The sequence below is a fragment of the Rana temporaria genome, chromosome 7 (assembly GCF_905171775.1).
Source record: "Rana temporaria chromosome 7, aRanTem1.1, whole genome shotgun sequence".
Taxonomy (NCBI): Eukaryota; Metazoa; Chordata; class Amphibia; order Anura; family Ranidae; genus Rana; species Rana temporaria.
Window position 1 is genome coordinate 16,601,975 of NC_053495.1, and position 23,623 is coordinate 16,625,597.

A 23,623-nucleotide genomic window follows, 5' to 3' on the forward strand; every position below is an offset into this window, starting at 1 on the left:
CCGCTGATAGCGGCCGTTTACCATGTGATCGCTCCGTCCAATGACGGACCGATCACATGTAAACAAACCGGCGTCTTTTGATGACGCCGGTTCCTCCCTCCTCTCTCTGTACCGAGCGGTACAGTGTGAGAGGGGGGAGCGCGGGTGTCAGCAGCGCTGTGGATGGATCTGTGACTATTGCAGTCACAGATCCATCCATCCCTGCTCAGCCATCCCTGAAACCCCCTGCAATACCCCCCCTTACAATACTCTGCAATACTCTGCATACCCCCTACAATACTCTGCATACCCCCTACAATACTCTGCATACCCCCTACAATACTCTGCATACCCCCTACAATACTCTGCATACCCCCTACAATACTCTGCATACCCCCTACAATACTCTGCAATACTCTGCATACCCCCTACAATACTCTGCAATACTCTGCAATACACTCTGCAATACCCCCCCTACAATACTCTGCATACCCCCGGCAATACTCTGCATACCCCCCTGCGCAATACTCTGCATACCCCCCTGCGCAATACTCTGCATACCCCCCTGCGCAATACTCTGCATACCCCCCTGCGCAATACTCTGCATACCCCCCCTGCGAAATTCTCTGCATACCCCCCTGCGAAATACTCTGCATACCCCCCCTGCGCAATACTCTGCATACCTCCCCTGCGCAATACTCTGCATACCCCCCTTCGCAATACTCTGCATACCCCCCTGCGAAATACTCTGCATACCCCCCTGCGAAATACTCTGCATACCCCCCTTCGCAATACTCTGCATACCCCCCTGCGAAATACTCTGCATACCCCCCTGCGAAATACTCTGCATACCCCCCTGCGAAATACTCTGCATACCCCCCTGCGAAATACTCTGCATACCCCCCTGCGAAATACTCTGCATACCCCCCTGCGAAATACTCTGCATACCACCCCCTGCGCAATACTCTGCATACCACCCCCTGCGCTACTCTGCATTGCTCCCCGGCAATACTCTGCATTGCTCCCCGGCAATACTCTGCATTGCTCCCCGGCAATACTCTGCATTGCTCCCCGGCAATACTCTGCATTGCTCCCCGGCAATACTTTGCATTGCTCCCCGGCAATACTCTGCATTGCTCCCCGGCAATACTCTGCATTGCTCCCCGGCAATACTCTGCATTGCTCCCCGGCAATACTCTGCATTGCTCCCCGGCAATACTCTGCATTGCTCCCCGGCAATACTCTGCATTGCTCCCCGGCAATACTCTGCATTGCTCCCCGGCAATACTCTGCATTGCTCCCCGGCAATACTCTGCAATACCCCTGCACAATTACTCTGCGCAATTACTCTGCAATACCCCCGCACCAATACTCTGCAATACCCCCGCACCAATACTCTGCAATACCCCCGCACCAATACTCTGCAATACCCCCGCACCAATACTCTGCAATACCCCCGCACCAATACTCTGCAATACCCCCGCACCAATACTCTGCAATACCCCCGCACCAATACTCTGCAATACCCCCGCACCAATACTCTGCAATTCCCCAGCACCAATACTCTGCAATACCCCCGCACCAATACTCTGCAATTCCCCAACACCAATACTCTGCAATTCCCCAACACCAATACTCTGCAATTCCCCAACACCAATACTCTGCAATACCCCGGCTAATACTCTGCAGTACCCAGAAAATACTCTGGGAAAAAAATGCGTTTTAACCACTTCCCGCCCGCCGGCCGTCATGACGTCCTTGACTTTGTGCAGGGATATCTAAATGATGCCTGCAGCTACAGACATCATTCAGATATCATTTTTTTCAGCCGGCGATTCCCTACACCGTAAGAACAATCATGTCGGCTGTTCCGCCTCTTGATCGTTCTTACGGGAGGCGAAAGGGGACGTCTCCCCTCCCTTCTCCCTCTGGTGCCTCTTCTGACTCACCGCTACGATCGAAACCAGGATCGTTTTATTTTTTTTTAATTTTTTTTCAGGCTTCCCAGCCTAGAGGTGAGATGTGGGGTCTTATTGACCCCACATCTCACTGTAAAGAGGACCTGTCATGCTATATTCCTATTACAAGGGATGTTTACATTCCTTGTAATAGGAATAAAAGTGATCAAAACATTTATTTTTGGGGAAAAAACGTATCAAACTAAAATAAATAAAGTGAAATGAACAATAAAAATATTTTTTTTTTTAAAGCGCCCCTGTTCCTGCGTGCTCGTATACAGAAGCGACCGCACACGTAAGTCCCGCCCACATATGAAAACGGTGTTCAAACCACACATGTGAGGTATCGCTGCGAACGTTGGAGCAAGAGCAATACTTTTGGCCCTAGAGCTCTTCTCCAACTAAAAAGATGTAACCAGTAAAAATATTTAAAGCGTCGCCTATGGGGATTTTTAAGTAGCGAAGTTTGGCGCCATTCCACAAGCGTGTGCAATATTGAAGGGTGACATGTTGGGTATCTATTGACTCGGCGTAACTTCATCTTTCATATTATGCAAAAACATTGGGCTAACTTTAATGTTTTTTTTTTTTTTTAAAAGCACAAAACCGTTTTATTTCCAAAAAAACGCATTCGAACAATTGCTGCGAAAATAACGTGCGCGATAAAAAGTTGCAACGACCGCCATTGTATTCTCTAGGGTTTTTGCTAAAAAAGCATATATAATGTTTTGGGGTTCTATGCAATTTTCTAGCAAATAAATGATGATTTTTCCATGTAGGAGAGAAATGTCAGAATTGGTCTGGGTGTTCCAGAACGCCTGATGGTGCTCCCTGCATGTCGGGCCTCTGTATGTGGCCACGCTGTGTAAAAGTCTCACACATTTGGTATCGGCATACTCAGGAGGAATAGCAGAATGTGTTTTGGGGTGTAATTAGTGTTATGCATATGCTGTGTGTGAGAAATAACCGGCGAATATGAACATTTTGTGAAAAAAATAAAAAAAAATAAAAAATCTTGATTTTGCAAAGAATTGTGGGAAAAAATTACAACTTCTAAAAACTCACCATGCCTCTTTCTAAATACCTTGGAATGTCTTCTTTCCAAAAAGGGGTCATTTGGGGGGTATTTGTACTTTTCTGGCATGTTAGGGTCTCAAGAAATGAGAGAGGCTGTCAGTACATCGGGTGTGATCAAATTGATCAATTTTCAGTAATTGGTACCATAGCTTGTAGACCCTATAACTTTCACCCAGACTAAATAATATCCAAATTTTTTTTTTTTTTTTACCAAAGATATGTAGCAGTATACATTTTAGGCCAAATTTATGAAGAAAAATTCATTTTTTGCAAAATTTTATAATAGAAATGAAAAAAAAATCATTTTTTTACAAAATTTTCGTTCTTTTTTCATTATTAGAGGAAAAAATAAAAACCGCAGAGGTGATCAAATACCACCAAAAGAAAGCTCTATTTGTGGGAAAAAAAGGACAAAAATTTCATTTGGTTACAGTGTTGTATGACTGAGTTATTGTCATTCAAAATGTGAGAGCACCGAAAGCTGAAAATTGGTCCGGTTATTAAGGGTGTTTAAGTGCCCAGTTGTCAAGTGGTTAACTGAGAAAATGTTTTTTTTTTTTTTTTTTTTTTTTTTTTAAATTGGGATATTTATTATAGCAACAAGAAAAAAATATTGATTTTTTTTTTCAAAATTGTCGCTCTTTTTTTGTTTATAGCGCAAAAAATAAAAACCGCAGAGGTGATCAAATACCACCAAAATAAAGCTCTATTTGTGGGGAAAAAAGGACGTCAATTTTGTTTGGGAGCCACGTCGCAAAACAGCGCAAATGTCAGTTAAATTGACGCAGTGCCGGAAGCTGAAATTTCGCCTGGGAACGAAGGGGGTTTATGTGCCCAGTAAGCAAGTGGTTAAGGAGCTTACAATACAATCTAAGGTCCCTAACTCACATTCATATACTAGGGCCAATTTTAGACAGAAGCCAATTAACCTATCAGCATGTCTTTGGAGTGTGGGAGGAAACCGGAGTACCTGGAGGAAGCCCACCCAGGCACAGGGAGAACATGCAAACTCCAGGCAGGTAGTGTTGTGGTTGGGATTCGAAACATCGACCCTTTTTACTGGTAGGCGAGAGTGCTACACACTACACCACTGTGCTGCCCATTATGTATTCTGCTGCATATTTTTGCTAAAAAAAAAAAATCACAATTAGCATATGTTGATTGGTTTGGTTTGTGCAAAAGTTATCACATGTACAAACTATGGGATAAATGTATTTATTTTAAACTCATAATGGCAGCGATCAGCGACTTTTAGCAGGACTGTAACATTGCGGTGGATAAATTGGACACCAAGTGACACTTTTTGGTGACTGGTGACACCAATACAGTCATCAGTGCAAAAAATAAATAAATGCATGTATAAATGACACTGACAGGGAAGGGGTTAACAGGAGTAAGCAAAGGGTTAAATGTGTTCCCTGTGTGTGCTTTCTTACTGTGTGGCGGATGCTAGAGGTAAAGAGGAGGAGACCACCCTCACATAGGAGTATAATCCTGTACCTGCTATACGACATATATATGGAGGTGAGAGGCCAGAGAGCACACAGCACGAGGGTGGCACAAAATGTATGAAGTCACAAGTAATTTTGTGTTATATTAACCCACAGAATTGTATCTCAACACCATTTTCACAATATTCCTAGAATTTCCAGGATCGTGTGGATAGCATGGACTGCCGCATCTATTCACTGATTGTATAATTTAGTTGTTTAACTACTTACACCCAGTACTAGAATATTCTGGGGCAGATCCACAGAGAGAGTACGCCGGCGTATCTACTGATATGCCGGCGTACTTTCAAATTTCCCGCGTCGTATCTTTGTTTTGAATCCTCAAAACAAGATACAACGGCTTCTGGGTTAGATCCGACAGGCGTAGGCTTCGTACGCCTTCGGATCCAAGATGCAATTTTTTGGCATTCGCTGGGTGGCGTTCACGTAGTTTTCCGCGTCGAGCATGCAAATTAGCTATTTCCGACAATCCACGAACGTACGAGCGGCCGTCTCATTCTTTTACGTCGTCTCTAGTCGGCTTTTTCCGGCGTATAATTAAAGCTGCTGTTTCGTGGCGTATAGTTAGACCTGCCATGTTAAGTATGGCCGTCGTTCCCGCGTTTATTTTGAATTTTTTTTGTTTGTTTGCGTAAGTCGTCCGTGAATCGGGATGGACGTAATTCACATCTATGTTAAAAAAAAAAAATGACGTCCTTGCGACGTCATTTTGCGCAATGCACGGCGGGAAATTTAGGGACGCAGTTCATTCGGCGCGGGGACGCGCTTCATTTAAATGAAACACGCCCCCTAATCGCCGATTTGAACAACGTGCTGTTACGCCGCCAGAGATAGACTACGCCGCTGTAACTTACGGCGCGAAATCTTTATGGATTCGAACCAAGGACAAGTAGTAAGTTAGCATAATCGGCCCAAAGGGTGGCGCCATTCGAATGGAACTTCCCCTTTATAGTGCCGTTGTACGTGTTGTACGTCACCGCGCTTTGCTCAAGCATTTTTTAGCACGATCGTGTGTAGGCAAGGCAGGCTTAAGGCCGGATTCACACTTGTGCGGTTCGAATTTCAGCTCTCTTATCTCTGCAGAGAGATAAGACAACTGTTCAGCAGATCAGCTCCGTTTTAGATGCAAATTTGGAGACCTGGGAGAGGTCAGGGAGAAGGAAAAAAACGAATAGTCAGCAGCTACAAATACTTTAGCTACTAACTTTTAATATGAGGAGACTTACCTTTCCAGGGATCCTGCGATGTCGGCACCCGAAACCGATGCGTCCATCTGCTTCGGGTGCAGACGCCGGCAAGTGGAGTTGCGCTCCACTTTCTGAATGGTCCAGCGGGGGAAGGAGGATGGCCCGAACATTATGTGATCGCCGTGCAGCGATCTTACCAGGAGACGGGAGTGGGTACCTGTCAAAAGCAGGTACCTGCTCCCTACCCCCCCTAAAGTGCCAAATGGGACAGTGGGGGGAGAACAAGCGGAGCTTTCCCTTTTGGAAGGAGCTCTGCTTTTAAGATTAGGTTCACCCCGAACAATCGTTTGCACAGCACCTTTTATAACAAAGGGAGATGGTACAATTACAATACAGTTCAATAGAAGAGGGCTCAGAGGCATTCTCACATTATGCTTATTGATGCACTTCCTTCATAATGAAATGCCTGATCATGTTCCATTTATTTCCTCCTCCTGTGACAGGGTGCGGTATTGGGATCTGATGCTTCTAATTCCCAATGTTCTGTTCTTTGCCTTCCTGCTGTGGAAACTGCCGTCTGCAAGAGCCAAAATCCGCGTCACATCGAGTCCCATCTTCACCACTTTCTACATCCTAGTAAGTCTTTTGTCACGGTCTGTGTTGTTTGCGAGTGACTGACTGATTTCTGCATGAAGCAATTTCTTCATCGACAAGCACAGTAGAGTCTTCTTAAAACAGAAGACATCTACATATCTCGCTTCCATCACAAATGTCAAAAACTAAAGGTTATTCCTCATCCTGTCATAAGACAGCGGCAGAGCCGTGCAAATTTATTCTTTTATGCCCCTGAGCCAATTGTAAATTTAGAATCGCTGGTTTATAGCTTAGATACACCTAGTATTATACAGCTTGTATTTTATTTATTTTTTAGCTTCACGGTGCGGCGAGCGTACGCGTGGTCCTCCTCCGAAAAGAAAGGGAGAACGTCTTGATATTCCACTTTCTTTTCAATTGTGTCTGTAAACCTAATATAGGGAAATCCGTGGTCAGTATTGATATAAACTCCTATTTATTCCTTTTTTTTTTTTGCAGGTGTTTGTGGTGGCATTAGTAGGGATCACTCGAGCTATTGTGTCTATGACCGTGAGCTCCTCCAGTGTCGCCACTGTTACGGACAAGGTGAGATGCGGTGGAGGGGTCTGGGGGGGGGGGGGGGGCTTTAATTCACTCTGCACAGTGAAGGTTTTTTTTTTTTTTTTTTTTTTTTTTTACCTTTATGCATAAAAGGTAAAAAAAACTTCAGCTTTTACAACCACTGTAAAAAGAATATAAGCAACCATAAAATGTGTTATTTTATATAGATACTTGCATAGTGCCATCAATTTACACAGCTCTTTACGTGTGTGTGTGTGTGTGTGTGTGTGTATATATATATATATATATATATATATATATATATATATATATATATATATATATATATATATATATATATATATATATATATACACATACATACATACATACATACATACATACATACATACATACATACATACATACATACATACATACATACATACATACATTCATTTGCATTAGTTCCTGTCCTCAATGAGCTTACAGTCTAGGGTTCCTAACTCGCATTCATACATACACATACTAAGGCCAATTTAGACAGGAGCCAATGAACCTAACAGTGTGTTTTTGGAGTGTGGAAGGAAACCCATGCAGGCACAGGGAAAACATGCAAACTTCATGCAGGTAGTGCTGTGGTTGAGATTAGAACTGATGATTCCAGTGCTGGTATGCAGAAGTGCTAACCGCTTAGCCACTGTGCTTGGTACATTAGTACTGTGTGTGTCATTTCAGCATGAGCTCACGTAGTTAAAGGGGTAGCAATTATCAGACATCAGGGGGGCTCTTACTTTAGTGGTCTCCAAACTGCAAACTGGGGCCAGATGTGGGCCTTTGCTTGCCCTTATCCGGCCATTGGGCCACTGTTCATCTCACTGATGGGAGACACTATTCTGACACCAACAATGGGCCACTATTCTTCCCCCTAATACAAAAGATGGGACACTGTTTACTCCCACTGATGTCTAAAAAAAAAATCCTATTCCTGCTGGCCACAGTCCAACCCCCCCCCCACACCCAAAAGTGGCCCTTTGTTTAGAAAGTTTGGAGACCCCTGATCTAGATTGTCAGTCGGTATGAATATGTCTGAGATTAGTCTGCACAATTTAAAGTTCTCAAATATGCCCGGTCATGACTGGCTCTCTTTGCGGTTTTTGGTACAATATTAAATGTCTTTGTTTTCTTTCTTTTGTTTTTTTGCTGTTTTAGGTTTTGTGGGAGATCACCAGGTTTTTCCTGCTGGCTATTGAACTCAGCGTCATTATACTAGGCTTGGCATTCGGTGAGGTTATTTTGTTTTTTGTCTTTGATTTATTGTTATTATGAAAGAAATCTATGATGCAGGTTATTATTGCTGACCTCTCTTGAAATTGCTAATTAAAAGCGGAGGTTCACCCATAGAGAACACATTTTCCCCTTAGATGCATGCTCGTTTTGTCTAGGGGAATCGGCTAGTTGTTTTAAAATATGAGCCGTACTTACCCGTTTTCGAGATGCATCTTCTCCGACGCTTCCGGGTATGGGCTGCGGGAATGGGCGTTCCTTCTTGATTGACAGTCTTCCGAGAGGCTTCCGACGGTCGCATCCATCGCGTCACGATTTTCCGAAAGAAGCCGAACGTCGGTGCGCAGGCGCAGTATAGAGCCGCACCGACGTTCGGCTTCTTTCGGCTACTAGTGACGCGATGGATGCGACCGTCGGAAGCCTCTCGGAAGACTGTCAATCAAGAAGGAACGCCCGCTCCCGAAGACCCATACCCGGAAGCGACGGAGAAGATGCATCTCGTAAATGGTAAGTACAGCTCATATTTTAAAACAACTAGCCGATTCCCCTAGACAAAACGAGCATCCATCTAAGGGGAAAAGAGAAAAAATAACCTAATTGGGTGAACTCCCGCTTTAAATTTTGGTTTGAGCTTGTCCACAACTTCAAGCTGAACTCCAGCCTTCCCTTCAGTCTTGCACAATTGTACTGTCTCCTCTCCTGTAAGAAAATTGGCTTTTTCTGATTTCACTGCACACTGTGAGCTTCTCAGCTGTCAGCTGACGGTGTACTAAGCTGTCTATTCCCATTCAAATTAAAGTAAACCTGTACTCAAAGGGGAAAGATTTGCTATATTATAGGGGACATTTATAAATGTTAATGTCAGCAATGCCCTAAAGAGTTTGCTTCCTTTTTTTTTCCTTCTTATTTTTTCCTGGATTATTCCTTAAAGCGGGGGTTCACCCAAAACAAATTTTTAACATTCGATTCAGGCGAGTTGTTAGAATCACAATCGGGTGTTTTTTTTTTTCAAATCGTTGCCGTACATACCGTTTTATAGATATATGTTCACCGCCAGCTTCCGGGTATAATCTGCGGAACTGGGCGTTCCTAATTGATTGACATGCTTCCGACCGTCGCATACAGCGCGTCACGAGTTGCCGAAAGAAGCCGAACGTGGGTGCGCAGGCGCCTTATAGAGCCGACTCGCAGTCCGGCTTCTTTCGGCAACTCGTGACGCACTGTATGCGATGGTCGGAATCGTGTCAATCAATTAGGAACGCCCAGTCCCGCAGATTATACCCGGAAGCCGCGGTGAACATATATCTATAAGACGGTATGTACGGCAACGATTTAAAAAAAAAAACACCCGATTGTGATTCTAAAAACTCGTCTGAATCTAATGTTAAACATTTTTTTTTTTGGGTGAACCCCCGCTTTAAGAAATAGCAGTGCAGTGAGATCATCCAAGTCGCTGCTTCCTCTGTCTGCCAGTCTCGCTAGATTTGGAGTGAGATTTGGCGATATCACTACTGTTCTCCTTGCTGGAGAGGAAGCTGTATATGAGGATCTGCAGTACAAGGCTCTCCCTGCTTCTGTATTTACCCATTTTATATGCCTGGAGTGGAGCTCTAAGTTAGCTACATTTATTGTCCTGTTCAATACATTGTGCAGTGTCATTCAAAGCATCCAATCAAGTTTATTTATACCTGTGAAAGGTGGTAGCTGATTAGTTACAGACTGCTGCACTCCCCCCTTTTTTTGTTTTTGTCTTGGTGGATAATGAGAATCATTGTCTGTCTTGCCTGTGGACAGTCCAGTAATCTCACACTGTGTGGTTTTTTTTTTTCCCCTCAGGTCACCTTGAAAGTAAATCCAGTGTGAAGAGGGTACTGGCCATTACTGCTGTGCTGTCACTTGGGTATTCCGTCACACAGGTAACACTCAAGTGTATACTTATTACCTTCAAATGATAAATGAACCAACACTAGCGGTGCTCTACAGCCTTTGCAGGGGCTGTCTGATATTCCGATGTCAAGTCCAGATTTGCAGAAAGCGGGCTTTAGTTCAGTTTTACCAGCCTGTTGAACCTTTCCACACACAATCTCCTCTCGATTACGTTTCCTCATCTTGGAGGAACTGTAGTCTACGGTCCATTATGGTAGTAGAAGTCTCCAGCAGTGCCAGCTCGTTGTTCTGAGACGGCACCATCACAGCGTTGGTAGAGCTTTACTCTGAAGAAAAGGGCTTGTTCGTTGAAACCTGTCAGCGACTCAGCTGGCAAGTCAGGCTTATGTCAGGGTCATGTGAGTTCCATCTCCAATAGGACCATCTTCCAACCTGGGTTTATGGACATCACTGGTTTAGCCGTTGGCTATTATGAGTTTGCATTCATTGGTTTTAAATTCTTATTAAAGTGGTGTTGATAATGCATTAGGCCTTTACGACCTTTTGTCCATGTCATTTCAAGTTTTCCCGATCTTAAAGCAGGGGTTCACCCTAAAAATAGTTTTTTTCTTTCTAGCATGCCATTCAGCATAGTAGCGTGAGCTACAGTATGCCTTAATATTTTTTTTTTGGCGCCGTACTCACTGTTTAATCGCGTAGTAAAGTTTCAGGGGAATGGGTGTTCCTATGCAGAGGGAACGTGATTGACGGCCGGCTATGGCGCGTCACGCTTCCCGAGAAGAGCCGAAATAGGACTTTGCTCTTCACGGCGCCTGCGCAGTCAGCTCCGATGTCTGTGCGCAGGTGCCGTATAGCGCCGTGAACAGCCGAGTCCTACTCCGGCTCTTCTCGGGAAGCGTGACGCGCCATAGCCGGCCGTCAATCACGTTCCCTCTGCATTGGAACGCCCATTCCCCCGCGGGGAGTCTGAAACTTTACTACGCGATTAAACAGTGAGTACGGCGTGCTCATAAACTTGTTTTTCAGGGTGAACCACCGCTTTAATAGGGCATCAGTGGCATTATATACTGGTCTTGGATAAGAGTCGACGGTTGTCCTCTACCACAGTCCTTTTGGTTTCTTAAAGGAGAAGTTCACTTTTTTTTTTTATAGGTATACAAATGTGCATTAGCTATTTTTTGTTTTAGGAGCCTGGAAAGCATTGCACCAGCAATCGGCAGGTGTCCTGCTGTCTGTCAGTGTATCTGTTGTACGGGCAGGCAGGTCAGTGAATGATGCGGCCATGTTGGCAAAGCCGTGTTTTCTTTAAATTGTGGCAGTGAGCAGGGGGAGAAGATGCCCCACTCGCTGACAAACTGGGGGATCGGGGGTGGGGTGGGGTGCGGGAGCCAGTATATTTGTAAAATGTTAAGTGTTACACCCTGAATATGGGTGTAACATGTTACAAAAGGTGAACTTATCCTTTAAGAATCCCTTAGTGCTGAGGTTTTAAGTTTGAGTACTTTGTGTGACAACGCTATTAGGCTGAATCTATTAAAATGAGATGCAGGTCATTACAAAAAAATAATAAAAGCTGTTATTTATAAATTGCATTAAGTGTTTAAAACCATAAGTAGGGAATGTATTAAGGGTATAACAAATATGTCTTTTATGTGCTTTTTAAAAAGCAATGCAAAATTGTCAAGTTAATGTGGTAGTAGAGTCTTTACTACCACTTTTACCTACAGGTAAGCCTATAATAAGGCTTACCTGTAGGTATAAAGAATATCTCCTAAACCTGTACGGTTTAGGAGATATTCCCCTTGCAATACGCCACTGATTGTAGCGGCGCATGCGCAGCGGGGATCCTCGGCTAAAGGGACTGCAGCCGCCGGACCTTGATGGAATGAAATCTCCCGCGTGCATGTGTGGGAGTGACGACATCGCCAATCACATCGCTGGAGCGGCGATACCCGGAAGACACGCCGAGGCAAGATGACATCTCGCTCGGCGTGGACCAGGTAAGTTCTCTACACCTCGTTTTTAAGGTAAGTATTTCATAATGAGCTAGTATGCGGTGCATACAAGCTCATTATGACTTTTGCCTTGCAGGTGTAAAAAAAAAAATTGCGGGTATACAACCGCTTTAACGCTTTAACAGAGGCATGCAGACATTGCTAAATTTGTTCTGCACATTCACATGTGAATGGTCCCTGGTCACAAGCAGGTGAGAAAACCAGCAGACTATCCGCTTTTGAATATGGTTGCACAATATATTTAAGAAATGTTCTACCTGCCAAAGAGAGACTCTGTGCCACTCCCACTGAGAGCCTAATTTCTGCATGTTGGTGCCGGAGTGCGAAGACAGACTTCCAACAGTTACACCGACAACTTAACGATAACAACGATAACTTTAGAAGGGATACAAAAAAGTGAGATAAAGTGTAATTTCATATGGGCGGGGGGGATTTACTAAAACTGGAGAGAGCAAAAAGCTGTTCATGGTAGACAATCGGCTTCTAATTTCAGCTTGCTCAATTAAGCTTTGACAAAAAAATAAAAAAATGGAAGCTGATTGGTTTCTATGCAGAGCTGCACCAGATGTTGTACTCTTCCCCCCCCCCCAAAGCATCTACAGGGTGTGCACTATGTAGAAAAAGAAAACATGCATAAGGTAAAAGAGTAAATCAAGCTATCATAGTTTACATTTCTGTAATGTATCATTTATTGTGAATGAACAGTTGTCATTGAGTATTCTTGAATCCTTGTATTTCTTCCAATAGGGCACCTTGGAAATCCTATACCCCGACTCTCACCTCTCGGCACAGGACTTTAATATCTATGGACATGGAGGCAGGCATTTTTGGCTTGCAAGCTCCTGCTTCTTCTGTTTGGTAAGCAAAGTAAATGCATTGATCCAAATCTGTGTTTTCCTAAAAGAAATGTGCTGGAAGTATAGAGTATTTTTACCTCTGTTCATGAATTTGGGAGTTAATAAGGATTAGTGTGCATGTCCAGCCCAAACCTTTTTTTATCTTTTTGGCTTGGATAAATTGAGAAGGGTTACACCTTCTATTGAATTTAATGCTATTCTAGTCTCCATTTGAGAGATTTCTTGGTACTTCTGTCCTGCTGATGACAATTGGGTAGATTCAGAGAGATTGGCCCAATTTTGCGACGGCGTAGCTTAGCGTGTTTAGGCTACGGCGCCGTAAGTTAGCGAGGCAAGTACTTGATTCTCAAAGTACTTGCCTGCTAAGTTACGGCGGCGTAGCCTATAGCGGGCGGGCGTAAGGGCGCCTAATTCAAATTTGTCTAAGGGGGCGTGTTTTATGTTAATGGGGCTTGACCTGACGTTTTTGAAGTTTTTCTTAAACTGCGCATGCGCCTACATTTCCCAGTGTGCATTGCGGCTAAGTACGCCACACGGGCTTATTGATTTGGACGTAAACGACGTAAATCCCTATTCACGGACGACTTACGCAAACAACGTAAAATTTTCGCATTTCGACGCGGGAACGGCGGTCATACTTTAACATTGTCTAGGGGGCAGCGTTAACTTTAGGCGGCCTATCTCTAACGTAAACGGCGTAAATGTACTGCGGCGGCCGGGCGTACGTTCGTGAATAGGCGTATCTACTGATTTACATATTCTACGCCGACCGCAATGGAAGCGCCACCTAGCGGCCAGCCGAAATATTGCAACCTAAGATAGGACAGCGCAAGCCGTCGTATCTTAGATATGTTTAAGCGTATCTCTGTTTGAGATTACACTTAAACATAGGTTGGCGCAGATTCTGAGTTAGGTCGGCGTATCTACTGATACGCCAGCCTAACTCTACCTGAATCTACCTAAATGTGTTTTACCAGACATGAAAGGAGTTGTATTCTCTAACAGCAGCACCTTTTAACCTTCTTGGTAAAGGTTGTGAGCCGGACAGGAAATTAACACTTAGATGGGCACTTATATTTTAGGCATGGTATTTACCTGTAAAAGGCCCCTTTCACACATGTGGACCAAATGTCCGCTTTTTCATCCATCAGTTTGCGGATGAAAAAGGGACATACATTGGTCCCTATGAAATTGGGGGTGTCAGCGGATGAACATCCGCTGACACCCGATCTCGTCCGCCTTCGCAATGATCCGATTCTGCAGACAGAAGAAAACCCTATTTTTCCTTCCGTCTGCGGATCGGATGAACACGGGACATACGGTCCGTGTTCATCCGACCCCCCCCCCCCCATAGGGGAGAGCGGAGAAAAGATGGGGCGGTCCCTGCACAGTGTGTGGGACCGCCCTGTCATCCGATGGCTCAGTGGGGATCAACGAAGCGATCCCCGCTGAGCATACAGAGGCGGGTCATTGCTGATCCGCCCTGTTTGAAAGGGGCCAAAGTCTCCCTTGTGTGGACATCTTAAAACCATGAGACTGCTGCTGAAAATTGTTATTGTGGAGGATGTGATGTCTGCAGACACATCGCAGCCACTCCACCCTTGTATCATAGTCCCCTTCTTGTGGCAGTCCCCTTCTTGCGGCATGGCGCAGTCCTCTTCTTGCGGCATGGCGCAGTTCCCTGTCCTGCACATCATAGCTCCCTTTACATCAGTCTATCCTCATCTCCCTCTACGTCACAGTCCCCACTTCACTATACATTCTGCCCTTCACAGTATTGTTCTCAGCCCCCTTAGCATAACTGCCCCCCCCCCTTTTTTCTTTTCTTCACCCTGCGTCCTAGGAAGAAATAGTCCTAACCCTGTACGAGCAAGCAGTCCTCTGCAGCTGCCACCCTCTGTCTAGAACTGTCCTCACTTCTGCCCTCTACCCTGCTGTGAGGTTGACAGTGGCTTGGAGGGAGGGGGGGTTGGCAGAGGGAGCTACAGGACACTGGGCTAAAGCAGGCCAGGCTCCAAAGTGGCTGGAATGGGCAGTCTGGATGGGACAGTCATTCTGTCCCAATCCAGACTGCAGTCTGCCATTTAGGGTTTCCTGCTCTACAATATTCCCTTTCGCTCCTCTCCCGGCAGCTTTATAAAGGCTTATGCAGGGAGGTTTAATTGGACACTTCCAAAGAGGAGAGGGCTATGAAGTGCAAAGGAAGGAAATCGCTGTGCTAGGTAATTAAGGTCCCATTTCAATCTCGCGTAGTGGAAACGAGCTTCCTGCTTGCAATTTAGTGAGATTTACACTTGTTTCTGCTTGTCGCACATAGGGCAGCCTATTCACTTTAATGGCTTGCCCTTTGCGTGTTTTTTTTCCTTCAAACAAAGCTCCTGCTCCTTTTTTGGTTGACAAGCTTTGTGCGTCCCCCCCCCCATATAAAAGGCACATTTTGCTGCGATTTCCTTGCTATTCTGTCACTAAACAATCACGTCAAAATCGCACTGCGTTTGGGTTGCCATTAGGTTTGAATGGCACCCACACAAGCATTGCATGTTTTACCACAATTTGTAATCCTGGGCAGAATCGTGCCGATTCTGCTTGCGCTTCCAAATCGCCTAGCGTGAATGGGGTCTAAGGGAAAACATTGCAAACAAGCATTCAAAAGACTTAATTTTTCTTTTTTTCTTTACTTTTATCTGCAATGTTCTATGTTAGTGACAGGGTCTCTTTAAGGTTTCACCATGCATTTTTGTTTTTTGCAGGTATACGCACTAGTCTCTATACTACCGAAAACCCCCCTGAAAGATCGCATCTCTCTTCCATGTAAGTCTGAGGTTTTCTCAATAATGTTTCAGTAATCAGCGGATATTTGTGGGAGTAATGTTGACCATGCGCGTTAGTCTGATTGTACAATCCCGATTAGATATACCAACAACTATGTTGCTGGAAGGACCTGCCTAATTGGTTATATATCGAATGGACGTTTTCGGTAGATCCTCACTTGATATAGCTGATAAATCTAAAGCTGATTGTACAAGCAGATTTTAATGTGTGTGGCCAGCTTTAGTCGCGTGTAGAATTCAGCGAGGAAGCTGACAGGCTCAGAGAGGTATGCTGACAATGGAGGCATTGCGGGCCGGACAGGGACAGCCAAAAGGCTGCAATTTGCTCAGGTCTGATTTAACGGGACATCAAATGTGGCATTGGGCTTTAAGTGTTTTTTCATTTCATTTGTCACTTCATTCTTTGTGTAACAAAATTGCTCCATTCATATTGTTTTAGCCATCTTGTTTTTCTTATAAGGAAATGATTCCGGACGGCTGTACTTCCAAAAATTCTTTTATTGAAGCTTCATATGACAAGTGGTTGACAGATGGCGCAGGGGACAAAAAGGTAGACACGTGACTAAACGTCAACATTTGTGCAAAACGTGTCTACCTTTTTGTCCCCTGCCCCATCTGTCAACCACTTGTCTTATGAAGGATTTTTGGAAATGCAGCTGTCTGGAATCATTTCCGTATGTTACACAGCATGCGAGCTGGGCTAGCACCTGACGTGTGTGTGTGTGTGTGTGTTATATATATATATATATATATATAAATATAATTACCCAGATACTCACTCGCCTGGAGCGGCTTTTCTTGTTTCATTGTTTTTCTTCTTGCATAAAAGTATAATGTAATGTCATATGTACTTTTTTTTTTCTCTCTCTGCAGCTAGGAAGAGTTTCTACATCTACGCCATTATCCTGGCTGCACTGAACTTGGCACAGGGTATAGGCAGCGCTCTCCTGTGTGCCAATATTAGCAACGGGCTCTGGTAAGTCCAAGTTAGTCCCTAATAAAGGCCAACTGCACCCCAATACTAATTCTCTCTTTTTTTTTTTTTTTTTTTTTTTTGTAGAATAGGCATGACCCATGTACAAAACAAGTACAATATTGCTTCCATCAATTGCATAGATTTTAGTGCAGTAGAAACCATTATTGATGATTGCGTTTGACTGGCCTCCTACTTGTCTCCTAGTACTCCAGTGCCCATATTTCTCAATATTAAAGCCAACCTCTACGTTACCCGTTCAGGGCAAAGCAACAGGTTTTCTGCCATTTTTTCCTGCCCAAATCCGGCCTCCTTGTAAAAGTCTGTATGCCCTGGGAGGGGGGGGGGGGGGGTGGGATTGGTGATCATGTGACCTTTGTCATTGGCTGTCACAGTGATCACATGACTGAACCGTTCCCGCTGGCTACTGATTGTTAGTGGAGACCGAGAGACGTCTCTGACGGCTCGATCTCTGTGCTGAGAGCGCACAGTGAGTGCAGTCTCTGCACAAAAACATTGGCTGCCCAGTGATGCATGTGTGGCATGTGGGTGTTAAAGCCAACCCTTTTGACCCTAAATCTTCGTAAGTTAAATGCTGAACAGGTGGATATGTTGGAGGCCCCGATCTCAGAGGATGACATTACCCTTGCCCTAACTCAGGTTGCAAAGCCTAAAGCTCCTGGCTCTGATGGCCTGCCCAATGAGTTCCATGTCCATTTTTCTGATATTCTGATCCCTAGATTTATAATGCTATATTTGCAGCCGCTACCCTCCCTGATTCTATGCGGGAAGCTGTTATAGTCGTTATCAGTTATGCAGACCAAGCTAAAAAAATAAAACTATGCCAAGTGCTTTAAAAAAAATTAAATAATTAAAATAAAATGAAATGAACACAAAACAGCTGCACTCAAACACACCTAAATACTAGTGCACCAGTGTTAAAAATAAAAATGTTTCATTGTGTCTTTAAAATTACAAATCACATTATGCATATAATACCACCTATTGTAAATTCCACCATCACTATAATACACTGTAAACAAATTTGCATATGGTTATATATGGTTCAATAAATACCACCACTTCAATAGTGCAATCAAATGGAATCACTTTTAATAAAGCACAATCAGATATATATGACACAGTGAGTGGCACCACCACTCTGACGGTGCTATACACAATCAAATAAAGTTCAAATGCATAAGTAAAAGTGATGAATGCAAGGGAGTTCCAACATCACTCCACAATCGCAGTGACCTTCTTCCTTTTTTTTCTTTCTTTTCATAAGATATATCCATACATTCACAACCACTGAAACATGCAGCCTTTTTACTAACTGGATAGACCCTAAATTTTAGGTTTCGAACAGTGCTGTATTTCAGGAATCCTCTACCCAAAGCTATGAGACCACAGGGAGCATTGGGAAGGATCACAGCAGCAGAATGTTTCAGAGGCACTTGGAAACCACAGGGAACATCAGCAGAGACTCGGCATTAACACTTCACCTCTGGCATGCATGGTATTCCAGCAGAAGAAGCAAACCGCATTCCATAGTGTAACCTGTTGTTTCCCTACTCGCATAGGAAAATAAAACATAAGCATGTCGTGAATCCAGCACTGCTGCAAACTCCTGTGCTGGTCGGCGTCATGCCCCCCGGAGGTCACGGTGGTGCTGGATTCACTCTGTGCTATTGTTTGATATTCCTATGTGAGTAGAACACAACAAATGTTTTATTATTACAAAAAGGAACAAGAGGTTGCACTATGGAATGCTGTTTGTTTATTTTGCCGGAATACCATGCATGCCGGAGGTGAAGTGTTCATACTGATTCTCTGCTGATGTTCCCTGTGGTTTCCAAGAACCTCTGAATCATCCTGCTGCTGTGATCCTTCCCAATGCTCCCCATGGTCTCATAGCTTTGGGTAGAGGATTCCTTATATAAAGCGCTGTTTAGACCACCTATAATTTGCGGTATATCCAATCGGTAAGAGGCTGCATGTTTCAGTGGTGGTGAAGCACACTAAATGTAATGATAAATGTTATGAGAAGAAAATTAAAAATTTACTGAGGTTGTAGAGTGGTGGAACCTCCCTTGCGTCTATCAGTTTTACTTATCCATTTGAACATTATTTAATTGTGTATAGCACTATCGGTGTGCTGGTGGCAATTGGCATATATATATATATATATATATATATATATATATATATATATATATATATATATATATAATTAGACTCCAGCGATAGATGCGTTTTCCAGTGAGTACGCCAGTCCAGAACTGAGTTTTTAAGGGCCTGGTAGCCCTCGCAGGGGGTTCCACCATTCCTGTATCTTGCCAAATCAACAGTTTAGCCTCCTGGCTGTCATACTTGCTATCCGGCTGTTTCAGGCCTTTAGCGTAGGCCTAAATTCTGTCCCTCAGAACAAACAGTTTCCCAGAGTTAAGCACACACACCTAGCTTACTCCTATCAGCGTCTTGCAGCTCAATCATTAAGGACATTTGCCTCCTGCAGACATGCACACAGCCTCTGACTCCGCTCAGAGGGATGGGGAATCCACCTGATTCCCAGGACAGACTTCCTGTCTGTAGGGTGGGGCCCTAAGCCATGTCAGGTCAGACTTAAAAAGCCCAAGAGACAGATGTGCAATGAATTTATATTATACTTCTAGTTTGGATTTTTTTTTTTTTTTTTATGTAGACTGTTATCTAACTACTGTACCTTTCTTTTGACAGTTTGGTGGATGTCACTACATTTTTATACTTCAGCCTCTTTGCTCCGCTCATGTATGTGGCTTTCTTGAAAGGCTTCTTTGGGTAAGTTATATTAATTATAGCTACAAAGGGGTATCCCCCTTTTTTCTTTTTTTTTATACTTACTCTTAGTTGCAGTGCTGCCTTGCTGTGGATTTGTATGTAAGTGTTTTGACCATGTACTTGCGAATCTTTATTTTATTTTTTAGGTAATATTATACACAATTTTATATAGAGCCAACAGTTTACGCATCACTTTACAATGTAGAGGGGGGACAGCACAATTGCAGTACAGTTCAATACAGAAGGGACAGGAGGGCCCGGCTCGTAGAGCTTACATTGTAAAGGGAGGGGGTGGTGGTACAAATATCTTTATTTGTAAAAAAAATTGAAAACCATTTATCATTTTTCCTTTCACTTCACAATTATGTGCCACGTTGTATTGGTCTATCTTATAAAATCCCAATAAAATAAATGTTATGGTTTTGGTTGTGTCGTGCAAATTTTATGAAGATGTACCGTATTTATCTGCGTATACAGCACCCCGGCGTATAACGCGCACCCCAAACTTAGAAGGGAAGTTTAAGGAAAAAAAAAAAAAACACTTAAATTTTTCAGTGTCCGTCTGGTGTGTTGACCGGCGTCTATCCGCGGCCTTGTCCAGCGTCCGTCTGCGGTCCATCCAGCTTTGTGGGTGTCCATCTACTGTCTTGCTGGATTTCCTGTGTCCTGCGGGCGGAGCCGAGCGTGGCCGAGCCTAGCCGAGTGCGCAGTACACTCGGCTCGGACATTGTCGGCGGCAATCAGAGACAGCGGGGATCGGCGTATAACGCGCACCCACGATTTCCCCCTGATTTTAAGGGGAAAAAAGTGCCCGTTGTACGCCGATAAATACAGTATTTAATATGTAATGTCTTAGTCACCCAGTGTTCTCCCGCAACCCGCTCTAAAGATCTGACTGGGGCGGACTGACGCTGGTTGAGATAAACTTCCTGTTTTGGAGACGGGTGTTTGCGGAGTGGGGATGTCTCCCGGCGAAAGGGCCCCTGTGTGATGCACAGACGCTCGCCTGGTGGGGATGTTTCCTCTCTGCAAACGCATTGTCGGTTCAGCGGATGTATGCTCTTGTCATCTCTGTATGCCTGTTTAACATTGAGGTGGTGACATGAACATACACCTGCAGATAAGCTCCCCTCATCAGGAACTGTGTTCATTGGTTATTGTATTATTATTGTATCGTATTGTGTTGTTGTTGTATTGTATTTTTTAGCTATATTTCTTGTGTTAACTCCTTATATGGACATTTCCTGTGTGGACATTTCCTGTGTGAAGGGGACATCCTGTGATGTCCCCTCCCACGGAGGAGGTGCTTGGCTGCTGCAGCCATCACTTCCTGTTTGTGAGATCTTTTGTGATAATAAAAGGAGCCTGTGAGGGCGTCGGCGAGCAGTGATTGCTGTGATGCTGAATTGAGAACCTAACAGTCTCCTTTTGGCTAGGACCAGGGGGAATTTTTGTTTCCTGGTCAGAGGGCCCGCCATCGTATTGCACGTTGGTCACTTTCCACTCACCTCTCCCACCTTCCTTCTCCCCCACTTTCTTTTTTATGTTTCCCTGTTTGTCACATTACGTCTTTTTTGTTGTTGTTGGTGCACTGCCCTTAATGTGTGATGAGTAGGGTGCTGGTCCTCGGGCCGGCTCTGAAAGTCTTGGGAGTGGGTGGACATGGCCTTCTGGCTTAGTTTGCCCGCTCTTATGGGGTCTCCCCTTCAGGGGAGCCTCACCGAGGAGGGTTCTGTTTTGGCAGACCCTCCAAGGATGTTGGGGTCCATGTGGCTTCAGCTGCATGAACCACTGTTTACTCGAGTCCCTGCCAGGAGCCTAACGCCCCGGGGTATCAGAGTTGGGCCCTTTTCGGAGGGCCAATTGACGCAGCACCCGTCCGTTTTTTGTTGCACCTCCTTTATGTGTGTGCACATTTCTCTTCCGTTCATAGACGGACACAGCCTTCTTTGACATTAGGTTATGCTTCTTCCTACCAGGAGAGTTCCTGGTAGGAAGAAGCATAACCCTAATGTCAAAGAAGGCTGTGTCCGTCTATGAACTCGGAGAAATGGATTTTACGGTGAGTACAAAAATCCTATTTTCTCTTCCGTTCATACCGTGTTTCCCCGAAAATAAGCCCGGGTCTTATATTAATTTTGGCAACAAAAGACACAGTAGGGCTTATTTTCGGGGTAGGTTTTACCATGTAATGTGATGTCTTCTCTCCCACTCTATTACAGTATTATATAAATGTACAATGTGTGTGTTTCTGTAATATAATTGTGCCAAATACCTTCGTTATATCGCAACTCTGCGCTTCTGTGACCCACCGGAGCTCTCTTCCCTGCAATTCTTTTACAGAAACACACACATTGTACATTATATAATACTGTAATAGAGTGGATTATAGGATTTACAAGCATTTTAAACTAGGGCTTATTTTCGGGGTAGGGCTTATATTGCAGCCCTCCTGGAAAATAACGCTAGGTCTTATTTTCAGGGTAGGTCTTATTTTCAGGGAAACACGGTAGACGGACACAGCCTTCTTTGACATTAGGGTTATGCGAGTGAATTTTAACTAAGCTGCATTCTATCATTTCGGCGAAATGTGTTATTATTAGAGACATGATATCTGGCTGTGTGCTCTGCGTACAGCCTGATTTCGCTGACAGTTGTAACATGACAAAATGTGGAAAATTTCAAGGGTGTATGAATACTTTTTCAAGGCACTTTGTGTGTGTGTGTGTGTGTGTGTGTACAGCTCTCATGTCACTTTTTTGTTTTACTCCTCCCAGGTCAGAGCCCAAGATCCTCTTCTCCTACAAGTCTCAGGTGGACGAGCCGGAAGATGCAGACGTCCACCTCCCGCATCCCTACGCGGTGGCAAGGAAAGATGGCGTTGATTCGGGGTACTACAACACTCAGATTGACACGGCTGCTTACCTAGACGACGTGGCTTCCATGCCCCACATCGGGAGCATAAACAGCATAGACAGTGATCGCTGGAAAGCCATCAACACCTAAGTGTCAGCAGCTTGGTACAGTCACACTAAACTGTACACAATGTATTTCCAACTCTCCTGTTTCCATGAGGGGTTTCCTAAATTTTTCTACCCCCTCCCCCAAAAAAGTGCAAATTTCTATAGAAAGTTATTTTTTACTTAAAGCTTTGGTCTTAGAAACTCCCGTGGAAATAGGATAGAAAGGAGTCAGTCGTCTTTAATGCTGCTACACCCTGAAAACTTCTTAAGAAAAAAGCAGTTAATGGGTATGAGACCCAGAGGATTGTGGGTCCAGACTGCTCCTATGTCGGCCCGCAGGTCTAGGCCGGGATATTAGAGGTCTGCATGGCACTGATTGCATTCTATGCTGGCGTTGACTTTATTCAGTCTTCATTGCAGACTTTTCGATCTTATCTAATTGCCCCGTGCTCCATTTTTGCCAATCTAAATTGTGCATGTGCAGTGCCCTCGCTGTTTTCTGGTCCCAGAGCTTTAGGCACCAATAGCGGCTGATATCTATATAAAGGCTTCAAGGCCTTCTTGTATGCCAAGGAAAAGAGAGAAGTGTGCCGCGAGCCGTGACGGGGCATTCCTGTGCCTGGCTGTACTTGGTAAATCCAATCAAATTTTATCGCTGAAATCAATCGCGTTAAGATAAAGTAATTTAGATAAGGATTACGTCACAGACTGACTTCAAATCTGGTAAAAAAGTTTCTCCGGTCCTCAAGCCCCCTGGCTAGCTAAAAGAGGGCTCATCCTCTTCCAAGTTTTGACGAGAGAGAGAGACCAACATTACACTGTAAAATGTCATGTTTGCCTAACTTTATTGTAACGGGCGAGCGACACGTAGCCCCACCTGGTCCCTCCTCTGACATGGTTCACCCAAAATTGGGCTTAACCTCTACAATTAAAGTGGTTGTAAACCTCAGACATAAAATATGAACTAGGCAACATCCCTCTATAGCAGGGATATGCAATTAGCGGACCTCCAGCTGTTGCAGGACTACAATTCCCATGAGTCATAGCAAGACTCTGAGAGCCACAGGCGTGACACCCAAAGGCAGAGGCATGATGGGACTTGTATTTTTGCAACAGCTGGAGGTCCGCTAATTGCATATCCCTG

General features: G+C 44.3%; 1 protein-coding gene across 1 annotated transcript in view; it reads left to right on the forward strand.

Annotated features, from left to right (window-relative positions):
- The window catches only part of TPRA1 (transmembrane protein adipocyte associated 1), a 36,394-nt gene extending 13,307 nt beyond the window's left edge, over positions 1–23,087 (forward strand). The window contains exons 3-11 of the mRNA XM_040358981.1: positions 6,216–6,348; positions 6,805–6,891; positions 8,059–8,131; positions 9,970–10,049; positions 12,783–12,893; positions 15,643–15,703; positions 16,597–16,699; positions 19,436–19,516; positions 22,294–23,087. Of these exons, the coding sequence (XP_040214915.1) occupies positions 6,216–6,348; positions 6,805–6,891; positions 8,059–8,131; positions 9,970–10,049; positions 12,783–12,893; positions 15,643–15,703; positions 16,597–16,699; positions 19,436–19,516; positions 22,294–22,522 (958 nt within the window). The 3' untranslated portion in view covers positions 22,523–23,087. The remainder of the gene's footprint in view (positions 1–6,215; positions 6,349–6,804; positions 6,892–8,058; positions 8,132–9,969; positions 10,050–12,782; positions 12,894–15,642; positions 15,704–16,596; positions 16,700–19,435; positions 19,517–22,293) is intronic.
- The last annotated feature ends 536 nt before the right edge of the window (positions 23,088–23,623 follow it).